The following is a 21,067-nucleotide window of genomic DNA, read 5'->3' on the forward strand; positions in this document are numbered from 1 at the left end:
TGGAAAGGGAAGGGTGATCGCCAAGACTGCAACAACTACCGAGGGGTGACGCTGCTCTCAGTGCCGGGCAAGGTCTTTGCTCGGATAATTCTCGATAGGGTTCGCCACCATCTGCTTGAGCACCAGCGTCCAGAGCAGTCAGGCTTTACACCAAAGAGGTCAACGATTGACCGTATCCTTGCACTTCGTGTCCTCACAGAACGCAGATGAGAGTTTCGGCAGGGGCTGCTTGCAGCCTATGTTGATCTCTGTAAAGCGTTCGATTCAGTGAATCGGGATGTCCTCTGGAGGATTCTTGGTCTTCGTGGGGTGCCACCAAAACTGATCGATCTGATGTCTGAACTCTACTCTGGTACTTAGAGTGCTGTGAAGTGTGGTGGTACCATCTCTGACTTATTTCCAGTTGTTACTGGAGTTCGTCAGGGGTGTGTACTGGCCCCCACACTTTTCAGCACTTGTATGGACTGGATTCTAGGGAGGATGTCGGAGAGATCAAGTTGCGGTGCGTCATTTGGGAATGTCAAGATCTCGGACCTTGACTTTGCAGATGATGCAGTCATCTTTGCGGAGACTTTAGACATCCTCTTGGGGGCCCTCGAGGTGCTGAATGAGGAGTCGGAGCCATTGGGATTACGGGTTTCTTGGGTCAAAACTAAGATCCAGGCTTTCGGTGACATCTTGGATGCTGCTGTCCTGTCTGTGTCTGTTTGTGGTGAGGATGTTGAGGTCGTGGAGAGATTCACTTACCTTGGCAGTGATATTCATGTCTCTGCTGGCTGCGAGTCAGAGGTCAATAGACGTCTGGGTCGGGCCTGGGGAGTCATGGATTCACTGGATCATGGGGTGTGGCGCTGCCGGTACCTGTGCGGGAGGACGAAAGTCCGAGTCTTCAGGTCCTTGGTACTTCCAGTCTTGCTCTATGGGTGCGAGACTTGGACTCTGACCAAGGATCTGAGACGGAGACTTAATTCCTTTGGTACCAGGTCTCTTCGGAGAATCCTTGGCTATCGCTAGTCGGATTTTGTGTCCAACGAGCGGTTGCTGAGAGAGACTCGGATGAGATTTGTTACCTGCATAGTCCGTGAGCGTCAGTTGCGGCTGTATGGACATGTGGCTCGTTTTCCTGACTCTGATCCTGCTCACCAGATTCTCTCAGCGAGGGAGTCTCATGAGTGGAGGAGGCCAGTGGGTCGACCACATGCCTCATGGTTGCAACAGGTTGACCATCATCTCAAGGAGATGGGGATGGGCCTGGCATCTGCTTGGGGGATGGCCAGACGGAGGCTCCTGGAGTACCGGCGGAAAGTGGACGCAGCGACGTGCTGTTCTGGCACATGTTCCCATACCTTACCTGACCTGAAACTGGCTTACTGGAAACATATGATTGTTATGTAAATAGATACATAGAGTACATTTTATTTCAGGTTTAATATATTTATTTTAATACAAAGTTTAACTGGAGGGGGAGCACTCGGGAGAGTGCAAAACCTCCGCCGCCAATACTGCTGGGTCACTCAAGTGAACCTTATATCTTATTCATTAAATATGACGTCAACAGTGCTGACAGTTATAGTTCTTTTCTCCAACATTTTTTTTGGGGGGAGGGGGGGTTGGAAATCACTGAAAACATGGAGATATGCAAAAAAAAGAAATCGAAATTTTGTTTAAAAAAGTTGCAAAAAATTTTTTCTCATACATTTTTTTGGGGGGAGGGGGGGTTGGAAATCAGTTAAAACATGTAGAAATGCAAAAAAATGCAAATATTTTTTCAAAATGGCCACCATAGCGGCCATATTGGATTTTGGACCAAGTCCAAAATTTAATGGCATGATCCTTGGACCATACCTAACCCCCACACCAAGTTTTGTCGAATCCGTCGGAGTTTTTCCATAATACTGTTCACAAACAAACAAACAAACAAGCAGTCATCGACTGGTACTTACGAAATCGTCAACTTGACCTCTGACCTTGTCTCATAAAAGCTGTCTCTTGAGAAGGTAGCGACGCAAACCAGAAGTTTCTACGATGATTCGGTACCAAACCATCAAAAATCGAATGTTTTGGATGTTTGATTTCACTGTGACCTTGACCTTTGACCGATTTTGACCAAAATCTAATCAGCGCTTGTCATCACCCTCCTGAATCACGTGATGTAATTTGACATTGATCGCTCCTTCCGTTCGAGTTATCATGCCTACAAACAAACACACAAACAAACAAACAGAAAGGGGTGAAAACAGTAACCTCCATCCATCTTCGAAAATGGCGGAGGTTCATTTAATTATCATCAATTTATTTTGTTTTATTACCCTCAAAACCATTATGCCAAAAATGCATCTACATTTCCTTGCAAATCAAGAACATAAACGAGCAGTTCAGATGAAAAAAAGCAAATTCAAAAGCCTGAGCAACTTTTTTTTTTAAAAACAAACTAGTACGTGCCCATGAAAAAATTAAAAAATAATAATAATAAATAAATAAGTAAACCACACAGGCCGTTTCTTCGCTCTCACGTGCCCGTACGTGCGTGACCCGGAAGTTCGATATTATTCGCAGTTATGATTATTCGCAATTTATTTTTAATACCGAATTATTCAATTAGCGCCAACGTATTTTACCTTTTCGCAATGTCGTGGCAAGGAAAAACAAAAAGAGAAGAGAAGAGAGAGAAAAAAATTTACTTCCTGGTTTGGAGCATACCAGCACTCTGATGTTCCCGAAATTTATACACCGTCTAATATGAAAACGATCATAACTTGGGCCATTGTGTTTATCTATAAATGCGCATAAGAAATCGAGAAATTATTAGAATACACGGCCATCACTCTCCGGAAGCCCGTACGTTGTAACCCGTAATGGGGAGCGTGGCTGTGCTTCCCTTCCCCATCGGCCACGCCCACGCAACGTGTCTTGCCATTGGTTTGGTAAATAAATGGCCATAACTTGGGAAGCACTTGTCCGATTAATATCAAACCTTGAAAAGGCACATCCTCGGGTCCCCAGCAATATAGCTGGCAAGTTTCAATTAGATCGGACCAGAGGTTGTCGAGAAACAGCGGTCTCTCTCACACACACACACACACACACACACACACACACACACACACACACACACACACACACACACACACACACACACACACACACACACACACACACACACACACACACACACACACACACACACACACACACACACACACACACACACACACACACACACACACACACACACACAGAGCTGGAATTATAGATGGAAACTCGTATTAACTTGCGATGAACTTATCATTTCACAATGGTGGCAACATTCTCCAATCTTCAAACCCTGCCACTGCAGCATTGTTGCTCCAAAAATATTAAAAACCCTCACATTCCATGGTACTTGGGATGAAAGCCTTGTGCATCATAATCTGAGGAGGGAGACCAGCATGGAAGTAGAACCTACAGACAATGGTGCCCAGGAGGTACCTCTAACACAAGCTGACTAATCAAGTAAAGTGGAGGATGAGGTACCCAGTCCTTTTGGAGAGACAGTGAAAGTTTGGAATTTAAAACGTTACAAAACATGTTCCAGATTGAGGACTATTTGGAATGCAAACAGTGAATGGACAAATTCTCCAAAATATAAACCAGATATTCTTCTTCCCAAAATTAAAGTAATGGAATCTACTATGGCTGCATTTGTCTCATGTCTTCTCCCAACTCTTAAATCTTCAATTTAATGTTAATTACAAAAAAAAAAAAATTAAATCAGTTTCCTCAACATTGAAAATTTTATTTCACAATAAACATTTAATTTTTATAAACAAACATTTCAAGTCTTTGCCACGGTCAGACAGACACTGTTGCATGATAAATACATTTTAATGTTGGATACATCTGAGACACAAAATTATTTGCAACAAGGTTTAAAAAAACCTGACAGGATTGGAATCCGAAAAGGTACTGAAAGTCAAAATCAAAATTTAAAAACTTCCCAGCACAAGTACTGTTATGTGAAAAGGGTCTCCAGGAAAACCTCCACCACCTCCTCCTCCGGTCACCGTTTACTGCTGTTGCCTCGAGGGACCTGCAACAGAGAGCATTTTCATAATAATCATACCCCACAACCATCCACCGTCAACACAACCACAACTAATTTAGTTCAACGTAATGTCAGATGGCAAAAATTCATCTTCATGTAATAATATAATGTTTGGTGTCATTTTATCAATAAAAAGTCAAAGTTTATGATTCTGTAAGGGAAAATAAGCTATGCAAACTTACAATTAAATGGTGGCTCAATTTGCATAAATGGTTACACATGAGACGAGTTGAATTTTTTAATTTTAATAACATAAAGGCATTTCTGATTTATTTCATGTATGGACATGAATAATGCATCTTCTAGTTTTTATAGCCATTGAAAAAGGGGGAAAAACAACGAATAAAATATGCAAATTAGGCTGACCGAACACATTGTGTCCCATACGTAACAATTTGACGACAATTTTTCCAATTTTTTTTCTGAAAGTTTAAATCAGACAAATTTACTTTCAGAGGTTCTTATTTATGTATTTTAGGTATTAACTACTGCAATTGTGTCAAAATAAAATTTAGCATCAATGACAGAAAATAAAAAAAATGATTACATATGGGACAAGAACATTGTGTAGGAGACATCACTTTTTTTGTATACATTGTTGAGGCTCATATGAGAGCCAACACACAACGCACAGCAAGGGGGGCATGAGAGGGAAGGACAAAACAGTGGGGAACAGAGAGATTAGATCTGTGGAAGGGAGAGGGATGGGGTGGGGAACATGGGGTATACAAGATGGACACTACAGGGAGTTTCAGGATCTTACACGACAGGAAACTTTAGGGAAGGAAGGCAGGGAATTTGAAGACTCGTGGATACGTGGGGAAAAAGGGTTTGTTTTTGTTGTATTTTTTAAAATTTTAAGACAATAAACAGAGGGTGTAGTTGGGAGGGATAGAAGGGGGGGACAGTGGGAAAAGTGGAGAAAATAGGAACTAATGATAATGGGGAGAAAATACAAAAAAAATAAAAATAAAAATAAAAAAACGATCGTGCACTGAGACGGGAAAGACTGGTCGGCCTCAAGGAAACCCGATCGACCCCGCAAGATCGAAGAAAACTCACAAAATAGCACAGATTTTGAAACTAAACCGAATTAGGAACACAGTAAACATGAAGGTAACAAAATAAAGTCAAAACGTGACAAATAACGACCGGAAACTTAACTGGAATTTTTTTTTGGCAGAAACCCCTGAGAGAACCAGCCGTCGCATCAAAACCCAGAACCGGAAGTTGTTTTTCATACAAAGTAAAACCAGAGCATACACTACCACTTATGTTTTCTGCACAGAAAGTAGTGCTGTCTGTTTGAGGGTGTCCTGTAATTGCATTTACTATCATTTAATGCAAATGTACAATATTTCAGCTTAATTGCGTGTTGCATCGGCTTTCATGGCTTGGTTGAAGAACACTGTAGAAACTTCTACATGATTTTTTCTCGATGTTCTTTACTGCTTGTTAGCTTACAATATGGCTTCACAATTCATTTTAAAAAGCAACACTGTAAATTACACCTGTAAACAATGGAACAACCGAGGAGGAGATTGATGAGAAAAATCTGGTGTGTGCAGAAACATTGGAGGAAAAGAATGAAACTTGTGCTCACTTCACATCAAGCGTGACGAGTTAAATATACCTTCATTGTTTGATCATTCATGTTTGGACTCTCAAAAAAAAGTCAGGATTGGTCTTAAAAGAGGGTATAATCTTACATTTTTGTTGAAGTGGGTATAATATGATATTGCACTTAGAGCGACAGATCGAGAACTTCTTATACTCGCCGTACATGGTTTGAAAGGATATTTATTCAATGGGGAGCGCAGAGAAAGGCTTTGTATACATTTCTGCAGGGTAAGCCATAAGCCTGAGCAGTAATACCATTATAGTGATAGTAAATTAAGTCAGAGTAAATTAAGACGTTACCATGATCGGTTATATCGGGGAAGGAGTCACATGACCTCTTAAATGCGTTAATCATTCAAAAACTGGACATGGTACAACCAGAACCTACACATTGATTTCAAGGTAATTTTACTGCTCATCCAACAACGTACATCTCAATGGTGAAAGAAAAGAGGTGACCATTTAGCCAACTTCACCAAATAGACACCTCCCAAGATCCATCATATACGGAGACATGACAGTAAATAGACACCTTAAATTTCTTCATTTCATCTGTATGACGCAGTTTTACTCAGCGATTTGCACTAATATTCGACTATTTCTTTGCAGAAACGAGTTCCTGGGTATTGCAGGACAATTATTTATGCCTCAAACCTGGGGAGCACACAAACTTTCCGATTTTCAAAGAGGACGAATTGTTGGGCATTTGGAAAGTGGAGTCAGCCAGCGTCAGATAGCTCAGAACCTTGGCATTCCGCTTTCTACGGTCAATCTGGTGATTGTGCAATTCACCAGCGAAGGCAAGGAATCCACAGCTTCCCATTCTGGTCGACCTGGACCCTCAGAAAGGTGTCTTCGAGCTGTCAAGCCATCCAGAGAATACTCCACGTTGCAAGGCAGCAGATGTTGCAGAGATGATCCAGGTTAGCTCAAGAACTGCCGTGTGGAACCTTCATCAACTGGGCTACTATGGGATAGCAGCTCGGAGAAAACCTCTCCTTAGACCAGCCAACATTCAAAGGAGAAAGAAGTGGGCTGACGAGATGGCCAACAGACCCATGGAGTTTTGGCAAACTGCAATTTTTTCAGAGTCCAAATTTACTCAATTTTCTGAAAGTGGACATGTATGGGTCTCGAGACTCCCCAGTCAAGAGTTCGCTTTGAATCGATTGCAGCTAACTGTCAAACACGGTGGTTTTTCAGTGATGGTGTGTTGACAACATCAGCACTATGATGTACATTTCTACCCTTGAGGATGGACTTCTCCCCATCTCCACTGGTCAGATGGTCAAAAACAACACTGTTCATGAAAGATGGAGCTCCATGGCACACTGCAAAAAAGACCAAAGAATGGCAGGACAGAAATGGGATCAAGCCACTTCCATAGCCAAGTCAGTCTCCTGAGATGAATCCCATTGAACACCTCTGGGCCATATTGGATCGGGCTGTGCGGAAAAAGTCCAGGAAACCAACATCATGGGCAGAATTGCTAAACCTTTTGCGTGAAGCCTGGGCAGAAATCCCACAAGAGAAAATTTCAGAACTTGTGAGCTCCAAGTATGTCTGAAAGAGTAAAAGCGTTGAAATCAGCAAATGGCAAGTCTACCAAATACTAGTGTATGTATTAAAATGGATTAAATATACTTCAAATGTTCAAAAATAAATTCTTTCAAAATTGTGGTGTCTATTTACTTCTGTCATGTCTCTGTTGTTTAAAAGAACCAAATTAACATAGTAATTTGATTTTTGATTGTAGATGTTTGATTAATTTAATCATAGATGCTTCACCGAAAATGAACAATTTTTGGAGTGTGTATTATTAGATTTTCAAACGGTTTCTGGTCACCATCACAGAAAGATCCAATCACAGGTGAGATAGATTTCATTTTTTCCAATATTATTGCAATCTCCGATGTCTCATCTCAGGGGCCATTCAAAAATTACGTACCCAACGCGTGGGGATTGTAGTGTGGTGGGTGTTTGGCCAAACGTTATTGAGTTTACACTTAGAGGGTTGGGGGGATGTTTCCAGAGCCGTTATGCAACTACCTTCTTCATTACATATCAAAACGAGCTATTAACTCTGGAATGAAACACGGCAGTAATGGGCCTAATGACCTCATGACTGTTGAAAACCTGATCGTAGAAAGTTTCGTCACGAATTAACTTGAGCTCAAAGCAGTAAAGTCACAAACAAAAAAACATTTTTATTTTATATATAGAAAGGAAAAACCTATTTTCAGGTTAGCTCAAGAACTGCTGTGTGGGTACCTTCATCAACTGGGCTACTATGGGAGAGCAGCTCGGACAAAACCTCTTCTTAGACCAGCCAGCCTTATACCTCGTCTTCTTCCTCGTCTCAGGGAGGTAGCGTCACTTATTTTTTTCTTCCATCGACCTCACAGCTTAAAATGAGATCTCTCGGCAAAGCCGTGGCTAATAGAGAAATGCTCAATCAGAACCTCATTCAAGGCTGCAGGAAAGCTCACCCAGAAACATCCAAAAAGTCCTTTAATTTATTTACCAACTTGAGGTAATTTCTTCATTGCAGCTTCACTCCTATACACCCTATAATGCCTGGAGACTCCCTCACATGAAAAGTTATACCCTCACACCTTTTGAGACATATAGACCTTCTTCAACCCTTTGGACACATCTGACTCTTTTGCCCTTAGACCCATTAAACACTTTTGATCCCTTTATGACCCTAAAACCACTCTCGACCCCTCTACACCCCTTTGAAAAATCAAAAAACAAAATCCCCCCAAAAATCGTTTTTGACGACCTTTTTCGTGCACCATTAGCCATGACGAATCAAAACTGATATTCCAAAGTGAAACCGATGTGGAAAAGCGAAACTGAAACTACTGATCTATGGATCGTAATTCGGTGGATAGAAGTCGTGATGTGGAGAGGGATAGGTGCCTTTTGGTGGGCGGTTGGCATGGAAAAAAAAAAAAATAAACCAATGTCACCCGCAGGGTGACCCGTATCTTGCCAAAAGGTGACCACGTGTGACTTCTTTAAGGCCACACTGAGGTGAACAGAGCTGCTATCCACCAGGAGCGACTCGTTGAGGAATATCTGCCTACGAGAGATTCCGATGAGAATCGTTCTACAGAGTAACCATGAAAAATATGCGTTTGCCTCATAACGTCACCAAATGACGTCATAATGTCTCAAGCTTGACATATCTAGAAAGCACTCAGAGGTGTTCAATTTGAGGAACTACACGATATGGTTCCTAAAACTTGAAAATTTGACCTTGGGGTCAAATATGTTTCAACTTAGGCGCTAACCATGAAGGTCAAGACCAATCGCCACCAAAAATTAATCAGCTGAGCGCCAGACCATGAACTATATTCCCATGAAGTTTGAACACGATCCGATCAAAATTACTCAAAAAATAAGTGTTTCGTCGACTCCCCTGATTTGCGACAAAGTGACCTTGACCTTTGACCTTCAAAATTTTATGCGCTGAAAGGGACCTCTATAGGCCTCTGATATGCGAAGTTACAAAAATTTCCAATGATAACTGTGCTCTGCAGAGCGATTTATACGTGATTACAGACCAAAAAAAAAAACCAAAAAAAAAAAAACCATATGAAGGTCAAGGCCAATCGCCACCAAAAATTAATCAGCTGAGCGCCAGACCATGAACTATATTCCCATGAAGTTTTAAGACTATCCCATCAAAATTACTCAAAACATAAGGGTTTCGTCGACTCCCCTGATTTGCGACAAAGTGACCTTGACCTTCAAAATTTTGTGCACTGAAAGGGACCTCTATAGGCCTCTGATATGCGAAGTTACAAAAATTTCCAATGATAACTGTGCTCTGCAGAATTTTTTATACGTGATTACAGACAAACAAACAAACAAACAAAAAAAAACCAAAAAAAAAAAAAAAACCATACAAGCTGACTAACATATCTTGCAAAAACTTCGTTTTGGCAAGATAAAAAAAACTTTGGTGATCTTCAATCAGGCAGTAGGCCCAAAAGGTGCCTTAATTAGTTTCCCAGCCAAGCTCTCATAATATCACCCTCACTCCCAAGCAGTACTTCGGAAATATAACAAGCATGGATTGGAAATCTTCGCTGGTGGAATGGAATGAGGTTGCCAAGGTTACCAGCTCCACCTACTGCAATATCTGCACACAATATTTACACTGAATTCTCCTTTCTACCAATACACACTCATTTGAGGTGAAATGTTAACAAATCCATCAGTGATGGCTACCCTGCTAGTTTATTATATATATATATATATATATATATATATATATATATATATATATATATATATATATATATATATATATATATATATATATACACACAGTGGGGAGAACAAGTATTTGATAGGTCAGGTCAGGTATGGGAGCATGTGCCAGAACAGCACGTCGCTGCGTCCACTTTCCGCCGGTACTCCAGGGGCCTCCGTCTGGCCATCCCCCAGGCAGATGCCAGGCCCATCCCCATCTCCATCTCCTTGAGATGATGGTCAACCTGTTGCAACCATGAGGCATGTGGTCGACCCACTGGCCTCCTCCACTCATGAGACTCCCTCGCTGAGAGAATCTGGTGAGCAGGATCAGAGTCAGGAAAACGAGCCACATGTCCATACAGCCGCAACTGACGCTCACGGACTATGCAGGTAACAAATCTCATCCGAGTCTCTCTCAGCAACCGCTCATTGGACACAAAATCCGACCAGCGATAGCCAAGGATTCTCCGAAGAGACCTGGTACCAAAGGAATTAAGTCTCCGTCTCAGATCCTTGGTCAGAGTCCAAGTCTCGCACCCATAGAGCAAGACTGGAAGTACCAAGGACCTGAGGACTCGGACTTTCGTCCTCCCGCACAGGTACCGGCAGCGCCACACCCCATGATCCAGTGAATCCATGACTCCCCAGGCCCGACCCAGACGTCTATTGACCTCTGACTCGCAGCCAGCAGAGACATGAATATCACTGCCAAGGTAAGTGAATCTCTCCACGACCTCAACATCCTCACCACAAACAGACACAGACAGGACAGCAGCATCCAAGATGTCACCGAAAGCCTGGATCTTAGTTTTGACCCAAGAAACCCGTAATCCCAACGGCTCCGACTCCTCATTCAGCACCTCGAGGGCCCCCAAGAGGACGTCTAAAGTCTCCGCAAAGATGACTGCATCATCTGCAAAGTCAAGGTCCAAGATTTTGACATTCCCAAATGACGCACCGCAACTTGATCTCTCCGACATCCTCCCTAGAATCCAGTCCATACAAGTGCTGAAAAGTGTGGGGGCCAGTACACATCCCTGACGAACTCCAGTAACAACTGGAAATAAGTCAGAGATGGGACCACCACACTTCACAGCACTCTCAGTACCAGAGTAGAGTTCAGACATCAGATCGATCAGTTTTGGTGGCACCCCACGAAGACCAAGAATCCTCCAGAGGACATCCCGATTCACTGAATCGAACGCTTTACAGAGATCAACATAGGCTGCAAGCAGCCCCTGCCAAAACTCTCGTCTGCGTTCAGTGAGGACACGAAGGGCAAGGATACGGTCAATCGTTGACCTCTTTGGTGTAAAGCCTGACTGCTCTGGACGCTGGTGCTCAAGCAGATGGTGGCAAACCCTATCGAGAATTATCCGAGCAAAGACCTTGCCCGGCACTGAGAGCAGCGTCACCCCTCGGTAGTTGTTGCAGTCTTGGCGATCACCCTTCCCTTTCCAGAGAGGGACAACAAAGCTCCTCTTCCAGTCAGTTAGGATGATGCCTGTGTTCCAGGCAGAGCACAAAACTGCATGCAACGACACGAGTGCAGCATTTCCACCAGCCTTGAGAAGTTCGGCATGGATGCCACAGATCCCTGGAGCTTTGCCCCGTTTCAACTGGTTCACCGCAGCCCGTGTTTCCACAAGCGTAGGTGGACCACAGTTGATTCGAGGGTCAGCAACAGGGATTGTAACACCCTTGACGTCCAACTCGACAGTTGGGGGATCAGCCTGGTACAACCGCTCAAAGTAACCGGCCCAGCGGGCCTTCACTTCAGACTCCTCTGTCAAGAGCCTACCACTCTCTGCTCGAACTGTAGTGCTCCGAGGGATGGGCTTGGATGAACGTAATGCGCGAATTCCCCTGTAAGCGGGACGAGAATCACCTGTCCACAGGTGATGCTCTACCCCCTCACAGATTCCTCGCACATAGGCCTCCTTGTCCACCCTCAGTGCACGTACAGTTTTACGCCTCAGCTCCCTGAACAGCTCAGCTCTGCCATTCAGCCTGGCCCTGCGACTCTGGTCAATGGTATCCAGTGTCCCTTGAGACAAAATTCTTCTTTGCCCTGCAGTGAGCTCCAAGGCATCCACCGGCAACATCGAGGACGGTGGTCTTGAAGGTGTTCCACAACTCTTCAGGACCCCCCAAAGCACCCAGACCCCCCAAGTGTCCACTCAGCCTGTTCGCAAACTCCTCAGCTACTCTCTCATCCCTGAGCTTGGCAACATCCAGCCTCGGCTGGGATGGTACCATTCTCCAGGATTTAAGGTGCAGCTTTAGAGTTGCTACAACAAGCCTGTGGTCAGTATTGAGGAACTGAGCACTCCGGTAGACCCTGCAGTTCTGGATCATCCTCCAACGACCGTCAATGAGGACATGGTCAATCTCCTTTGCCACACCACCAGCGTTGGAATACCAAGTCCAGCGATGAGCTTGTGGGCGCTGAAACCATGAACCAGCCACCCTAAGTCCATGACTTCTTGCAAAGTCAAGGAACTTGGTGCCATTCTGGTTCATAGTTCCTGACCCATGGGGACCAACACACACCTCATAACCGTCCCTATCAGTTCCAGTCGATGCATTGAAATCCCCCAAGACGAGAAGTGTATCTCGTCTGGGGCACTGATCAACCACAGACTCGAGTGTGGCGTAGAATGCATCCTTCACGGTGAGATCACTCGCCTCAGTCGGAGCATAAACAGAGACCAGGGAAATGACACCTAAGGAGTGACGAATCCTTAATCTCATAATACGCTCGTTGACCGGTGTTACCTCAATTATCATTGGGGTCAGCTTATTGGACACAGCTACAGCAACTCCTTGGGTATGGTAACCATCAGAGCGACCAGACCAATAGTAGGTGTAACCACCCACCATTATCTCGCCGCAATCCGGTCTCCGAACCTCAGAGAGAGCTGCAATCCCGATGTCCAAACGCTTGAGCTCAGATGATAACAGAGACAGGTGATCATCCTCTCTTAGGGATAGGACATTCCAGGCACCCACCCGAAGGGACCGCCTCAGATTAACCCAAGGAGACCGCCGTCTGGTGGACGACACCTCAGCACCACTCCGACACACTCTCCCGCAATCTGACCCTGGGATGTTACCCCGTGGTTTCCCTCCTATCAAAGATTGGGGGTCCCGAAGGCTTTGCCCCAATCCCGTCATCCGGTGAGCTGCCCTGCGAAGGGAAGCTGCACAGGAGGTACTCCCACGGAGTGGGTTTTCAGATTTTTTTGCGTTTTTGCGTAATGAAGGGTTTTACGGTGGCCGGAGTGCAAATCCTGCCACCAACCTCCTAATAAGAAGTGACCCAACGGCAGGAGGACGTCCGCAGACACAGTTGGGCACTAGATATGGATGGCCGTTGGCTCACAAGGAGCTCCTCCGCCCTTTGACAGGTTTTGTTTTTAATCCTGCTGGGTGTCCATATCCAAACACCCTCCTCACCAGAAAACCTAGTGGGGGAGACAGTTTAGTCGCCGACAACCCGACCATGGAACAGGTTAGTACAGGTTTACATGGTACCTGTAGCAGGTCACAGATCGAACCTGACCTGACAGAAGTATTTGATACACTGCCGATTTTGCAGGTTTTCCCACTAACAAAGCATGTAGAGGTCTGTAATTTTTATCATAGGTACACTTCAACTGTGAAAGACGGAATCTAAAACAAAAATCCTGAAAATCACATTGTATCATTTTTGAACAATTAATTTGCATTTTATTGCATGAAATAAGTATTTGATACATCAGAAAAACAGAACTTAATATTTGGTACAGAAACCTTTGTTTGCAATTTCAGAGATCAGATGTTTCCTGCAGTTCTTAACCAGGTTTGCACAGACTGCAGCAGGGATTTTGGCCCACTCCTCCATACAGATCTTCTCCAGATCCTTCAGGTTTCGGGGCTGTCCCTGAGCAACACAGACTTTCAGCTCCCTCCAAAGATTTTCTGTTGGGTTCAGGTCTGGAAACTGGCTTGGCCACTCCCGGACCTTGGGATGCTTCTTACGGAGCCACTCCTAAGTTGTCCTGGCTGTATGTTTCGGGTCATTGTCATGCTGGAAGACCCAGCCACGCCCCATCTTCAATGCTCTTGTTGAGGGAAGGAGGTTGTTGGCCAAGATCTCGCGATACATGGCCTCATCCATCCTCCCCTCAATACGGTGCAGTCGTCCTGTCCCCTTTGCAGAAAAGCATCCCCAAAGAATGATGTTTCCACCTCCATGTTTCACAGTTGGGATGGTGTTCTTGGGGTTGTACTCATCCTTCTTCTTCCTCCAAACACGGCGAGTGGAGTTTAAACCAAAAAGCTCTATTTTAGTCTCATCAGACCACATGACCTTCTCCCATTCCTCCTCTGGATCATCCAGATGGTCATTGACAAACTTCAGATGGTCGTGGACATGCGCTGGCTTGAGCAGAGGGACCTTGCGTGCCCTGCAGGATTTTAATGCATGACGGCGTAGTGTGTTACTTATGGTTTTATTTGATACTGTGGTTCCAGCTCTCTTCAGGTCATTGACCAGGTCCTGCCGTGTCGTTCTGGGCTGATGCCTCACCTTTCTCATGATCATTGAGGCTCCACGAGGTGAGATCTTGCATGGAGCCCCAGACCGAGGGAGATTGACTGTTATCTTGAACTTCTTCCATTTTATAATAATTGCACCAACAGTTGTTGCCTTCTCACCAAGCTGCTTGCCCATTGTCCTGTAGCCCATCCCAGCCTTGTGCAAGTCTACAATTTTGCCCCTGATGTCCTTAGACAGGTCTCTGGTCTTGCCCATTGTGGAGAGGTTGGAGTCTGATTGATTGAGTGTGGACAGCTGTCTTTTATGCAGATAATGGGTTCAAACAGGTGCAGTTAATACAGGTAATGAGTGGAGAATGGGAGGGATTCTTAAAGACAAAATTAACAGGTCTGTGAGAGCTGGAATTCTTACTGGTTGGTAGGTGATCAAATACTTATTTCATGCAATAAAATGCAAATTAATTATTTAAAAATCATACAATGTGATTTTCAGAATTTTTGTTTTCGATTCCATCTTTCACAGTTGAAGTGTACCCATGATAAAATTACAGACCTTTACGTGCTTTGGAAGTGGGAAAATCTGCAAAATCGGCAGTGTATCAAATACTTGTTCTCCCCACTGTACATGTATCCACAAATTTTGTACAAGCAGCTAAAACTGTGCCCTGGGACTTCTGACTCACCCCGCAGTAACAGAAGGCTCACCCCGAGCACGCGTTTCTGCATCACGGTTGAATTATTGTGGTAAAATGTGCCGATCGAGGCATGGGTCCCTCGCTCTATCATGGTATGATGTGGAGGAATACACAACCCTGTATCTTCGTCTCACCTTACAGCCCCCCACCCTGCATAACATCAGACTCAGTTGCTCTTTCGATATCGTTCGGCCTGGACTGTTATGTGATATTGCAAGATTGAGTTTTCGCTCGTCCTAATTACATTGTGGGGTGTTCATGACAGTAAATGGTATGAAGAACATCATGTGGGGTTTTAGTGAAACAAGGTAAATTAAAAATTATAAAATGTTATTAAAAGCTTTTAAAGCAAGAAAAAAAAAGAACAAATTAAATTATGAGGACTGTTGAATCAATTGAGAGGTAATGAGAGCAAAAGCAAAAATATGTTTGGTTTTTTTTTTGAAGGGAGGAGGGGGAAATAAGATAAATATGAGGAGCATGAAAAAGAACACTTGGGATAAAGCAGAATGAATCACACATCTTGAGAGGTTTTCGCTCATCTCCATGGATAGGTGCTTGAAATTCACGAGCGAGATGGACACTGTCATGGCACCTTAAACGTGACAGTGTACAAGACAGACAAGAAGGCAGAGGGGAGAGAGGGGGAGAGAAAAATAAAAGCAAAGGAAAAGGAACTAATGTCCAAATCTGAATAAACCAATTTGCGAAAATATGAAAGATTGTAAAAGGACGCAGAGAAAACGGAAAAGGGAGGCTCAGCAAAGAAATGTGCAATCGACACCTTCAAGTAGTCTTGTAGAAGATGCATCAGTCTTCACCAGTCGACAGAGTAAGGAAAAGCCTTGATAATGGTGAAGAAGGGCACGAGCTCAACAAGAGCAACATAGAACTGCAGAACTTCAGCAAATTCTGCATGAGCAGAGTTTCTCACACCATCTAGCAAAAGACAATTTGAGCGAGGCATTTTCGATCCCAAGCGAAAAAGATCATGTTTTCATAATATGAAATGGCCTGATAACGCCACAAACGACGAGGTAACAAAGCATGTCCAAGAATATTAGGAATGTGACGATGCGAGTCAAATGCTTCCAAGAAAAAAAACAAAGATTTTGAGCGGGTAATTACATATTAATAGAAAATCAGTAAACAAACAAAAGACTATTTTTTTTTCTGACATCAGGGGTGTATACTCTTCACAATAGTTCCCAGACAACAGGATTAGAAAGAAAAAAACAAAACAAAAGAATTCAAGAATTCTGGCCAGCTTGGGTTTTGCCAACTACTGCCAAGGATCAGGATGTGCGTTTGTGCAAATACTGTACCATGAAAATGTTGAACCACTTCTAAGATCATCGAGAAATCACATTCACGACAGAACATTGCATGCAGATGAGGAAGTAAAGCCGACTGACGTTTATAGGGCAGACGGGATTGACAGAGCATGTGATGAGTGTGCAGCGGGTAAATTGCACGATGTTTCTTCATCTGAGTTCAGAGTAAGACTAAAAATATTACCTACTACCAGTGGTGTTAATGTCGATGGAAAAGTGGTCAAGCAGGAGGTTGAAAGTGATGCATCTTCAACACAGGATGAGATGGAGCATCAGTTGAAACCTCTAGCTGGACGTGTGTACAATGTTTTTCGTCCTCGTAAATATATAAATAAATCCTTGTACATGAAGCCTTTTCAGACAATTACAATTTAAAACAGCAAGAGGAAATGAGGGCTGCACACTGGCATGCAGACAGTTGCAGTCTTTTCACCAACATGGTATACTATAAACACGAAGGGGAATTGAAGCATCGATGCAATGTCATAGTGTCCGACAAACTTTCACACACAAAAGGATGCTGTCGTTGCCTTCAATAAGGTAATAATCGATGACCTTGGATTAAAAACTTCCATTCAAAATACAACATATCCACGATTGATCCGATGGAGCAGGCAGCAAATTCAAGAATCACCACCGCTTTGCCAATATGCCATTCCGTGAGGCAGACTTTGGGGCAACAATGGAATTGGTCATTCTTTGAAACTGCTCATGGAAAGGAGGCGGTTGATGGGGTGGGAGGTTGGTGACAGATGCAGAAAAATTTGCTGGTGTTGCTGCCCGCCTCCGCAAAGACGTCAATGTCTTTTTCGTGCGGACAGAAGAGAGATCAAAATCCACTCAGGGACATCTAAAGAAACGCTGTGAGAAATGCTGGCCTGTTCCAGATACTCACAAGCTGCACTTGGAACATCCATCAAAACCTGGTGTAATTGCTACTGCTGTGAATACATCCATCTTGTCTTACCCTTGCATTCTCTCATCACAAAGATTGTTACCTACATCTCTAGTTTGTCCGTCTACCCTCTCCCTTTTCTCCTGCTGTTCACTTTATGGTGTGTCCTGATCTGTTCTATCTCGAGCTCTTCCATGAGCCAAGATTTAAAAAAATAATAATAATAAAATAACAGTACAGTGAATTTGTCCTGATCGTGCATGAGCAGAGAGGAGCGAGATAGTTGTACTCTGCCTATCTGGCAGTCAAACAAAACTGAAAACCATTCCAAACTGGAAACTTACTGTTTTTTAAGGACGTCACAAAGGACACAAACAACAAGCACAAATAACTAATGTTGTTGTTGTTGTTAATCTTTTGGCTGCTCCCGTTTGGGGTCGCCACAGCAGATCATCCGTTATGATCCGCATACTGATTTGGCATAGGTTTCACGGCGGATGCCCTTCCTGACGCAACCCTGGTCGCCGCTTACGACACAGGGATAAGGATTGGGTTTCGCCATGATTCCGGGCTGCCCTACACCCTCTCATAGCGCGGCCAATGCAGAGCTCCTGTCCTCAAGCGATCCTCCAACCCAAGCCTCCGGATTACAGGCGCACGCCACTACGCCCGGTAAGCACAAATAACTAATGTAACTGTGAAAGAGTGGTGTAAAACGATGGTAAAATTCGGGAATTTATACGACTTTTGCAACATCTATTTCATTTAATTTTATACTTGGAACACAAATCGCTTTCTTTGCACTTCCAAGGACCTCTATTTAGCAGTACTTGGGCACATTAAATAAGGTGGTGTATAGGGGTGATGTACAAGACTGCGTTAATAGCGCTAAACTTCGAGATTGTTGTTTTTTTTTTTTTCTTTCTTTTAAAAACGATCTTTAAAATCATTATTTAATTAAAATGGAAGTATATACTTGAACACTGTGTTGGTATCGTGTTCTCTGAACTCTCGTTTGGATCTGGTGTCCATTTGCTGTAATGAAAGTGTCCAAGTTCAACTCGAAGAGGAACCAGAAACACTGTCACCATTTGAAGGACAATTTCTGGGTTCTTCTCACGAGCAATTACCACCCACCTCGGTAATGGCAACCTTTTTGGTGTTTGTTATGTTCATCTAAAGATGCAATGCATACAAGAACACGACTTGCATCATGACATAGGACCAGCAAGCCTGGTGAAGCGGATTCACATTGTGCATTGAAAGAACCATGAATCAGTGGACAAGATCACTGGGTCCCAGCGGTCACAGCACCATGATGCAAGGGCTAAAAACAAAATGCCAAACGGTGACCAAGTCGTTCAAAAGATCAACCTCGAAGCTTGTAAACTTGGCCATCATCAAATGTTCAACCAACTTGTTTATCAACAACCATTTTGTCTTTACCACCCTAGTACAAGAAGAGATATGGAAGATGACAAAATATCATCATCTTTTCCTTCTGCTGGCATTGTTGGTTCTTGGCTTGGCATTGTTCCTTGATGCCACTTACCTTTATGCAATGGTGTTGTCCGATAGCATTACTGCTCCTCTGTAAAGTTAGGTCACATAATGTGTTAAACTTGATTCACTTCAAGGAGAACTCCAGGAAGGAAAACTTGTCTGAAGGCAGTGCATAACAGATTGCTTAAACAACATGTACAGTATTAATAATGAGGGCAATGAAGAACATCCCCAAAACTCACCTTGTTCATCGCATGAGAGATGCTACCTGTTCCTCTGTTGGGTACGGATCTCAAGGTGTGTTGCGCATGATTTGGCCTCAAGCCAGGCACAAGTGAGGTCCGTTGTATTGTTTCCACAGAGTCTCCAGTCCTCATTTGCTCAACTGTGGCATCTTTGTCATATGTCTGTGCAACAAAGGTGTTATGTTCGTGGTTCAAGAATATAATCTGGCAGTCAGTTATGGAAATTATACATAAAAAAATTGGCAAAGAGGCGGGAAAGTCTATTGAAAACAGACTTGAAAGAGAACTATAAATACCCCCTATTTGTTCAATGTATCAGCTCGTTTTGTGTTTCTTTCATTGTTTCGACATGACGCGCGATTGGGAATTAGTTAAAGTTGTTACGGCCCTAAGGGGATATTTGGACCGACGGTTCTTGGCGATTAAACTGCTCGGAATCGCACACGGAACGAGCGCGCTAAGCGGCTCGTTTTCGTACGAGTTCCGTCGAGGGTGAAATTCCCCGGTAGTTGGACCACGTGGGTATTTAGGTAAATTGAAATCGGCAATCGACCCTACCCCAGGTGGTCTATCCACTGGCGAATTTCGGTCCGATAGAGGACCCGTCGACTCCGGACTTATCCGGGGCGACGATCTGAATTCCGGGCGATCGGTCGAGCCGACTTGCGGCTCCATCCAGCAGTCGTGCCCACGGCCGACGTCCTGGCCCCGCAACAATATATCCCGTTAAATGTTTCAGCTCGTTCTTGTCCTTTCCTTCATTGGTTTAGCACGGTGCGTGTTGGGTGATTAAAAAGGCCGTTGCTGCCGTAGTTGTGCATTTGAACTGACGGGACCTCGGTAAGCATCCGCTCAGGTTATGCACGGGTCGAGTACGGTGACGGCTCATCCCGTTCGAGCTCCGTCGAGGATGTGAATTCCTCGGTAGCTCGCCACGTGGGCTTCTAGGTATTTTGAAGTTTGGCAAATAACCCTGTACCACGCGGTTGAATTATTGACGATTCATGGTCCTGTAAGGGACCCGTACCTTCGTAATTATCGGAAAGGTACGATCTGGATTCCGGGTGTTCGGTGGAGCCAACTCCACTGCTCCATCTAGCGGTCGTGCTCGTCGCCGATACCCGGCCCACAACAGTACTGTCGGCAGTTGCTACAAGGTGGAGGGGTAGACTTGGATCTGCAAAGGGACTCTCCACGGGTGTATGTGCATGCCTGCATGGTTGGTTGCAGGCGTCATGGTGGCAAAGTTTCATCCCATATCTTATGGTGGTGATGGGTGGTGCAGATTTTAACCTTTAACCTCAGAAGCGAACAAGCGATCACGTTTTCCTCGTGACCATTTCTAAAGCAATTGGTTACATTATATGAACCGGGTGTTCTTTACAAAGGTAATATGGTTTAGTTTGCGAGTTTCAAAGCAAAATTTATTTGACAACACCCGATTTCCGAATCAATGCATTTTATAAATCACAGAGCCAAATTTCCTCCACCCGTCAATAAAGATTAATGTTTATGCACATCTCCCTGAAACGTCAATATAATAAAACGTTGTTGTTTTAAAATTCTTTATTGAAATTCCCCCAAAACTAGGGTGAAAGCTGCTCAAGGTTTTTGGGTTGTATACAGTACGTACTCTAGACAGTAATAACACTGACTCCAATCAGACAATTCCCTATAAATTGCCGATATCAGCCAACCACATATTGTTACGGTTGTGGGAGTAGATGAAGTAATTTCATAAGAAAGTTAAGATAGGATAGAGTTGCTTGATCCATGGACGTGTTGGAGACATCTCGGTGTAAATTAAGGAGGGAAACTGTGAGCTTAATTTACAAGTCACCACATGGGGGGTGGTACGGTGTTTCCTCCAGTATGTGATT

At 43.9% G+C, this 21,067-nt stretch overlaps 1 protein-coding gene across 2 annotated transcripts in view; it reads right to left on the minus strand.

Annotated features, from left to right (window-relative positions):
* Positions 1–3,754: 3,754 nt before the first annotated feature.
* Positions 3,755–21,067, minus strand: part of LOC147016438 (nuclear mitotic apparatus protein 1-like) — a 32,479-nt gene continuing 15,166 nt past the window's right edge. The window contains exons 5-6 of one of the 2 annotated variants that reach the window (XM_085845097.1): positions 19,185–19,349; positions 3,755–4,069 (exon numbers count right to left, since the gene is read on the minus strand). In XM_085845097.1, the coding sequence (XP_085701223.1) occupies positions 4,040–4,069; positions 19,185–19,349 (195 nt within the window). In that variant the 3' untranslated portion in view covers positions 3,755–4,039. The remainder of the gene's footprint in view (positions 4,070–19,184; positions 19,350–21,067) is intronic. The other variant, XM_085845098.1, reaches the window with a different exon arrangement.

Source organism: Eptatretus burgeri, chromosome 11 (genome assembly GCF_056783735.1).
Source record: "Eptatretus burgeri isolate ZD-2024b chromosome 11, Ebu_testis_v1, whole genome shotgun sequence".
Lineage (NCBI taxonomy): Eukaryota > Metazoa > Chordata > Myxini > Myxiniformes > Myxinidae > Eptatretus > Eptatretus burgeri.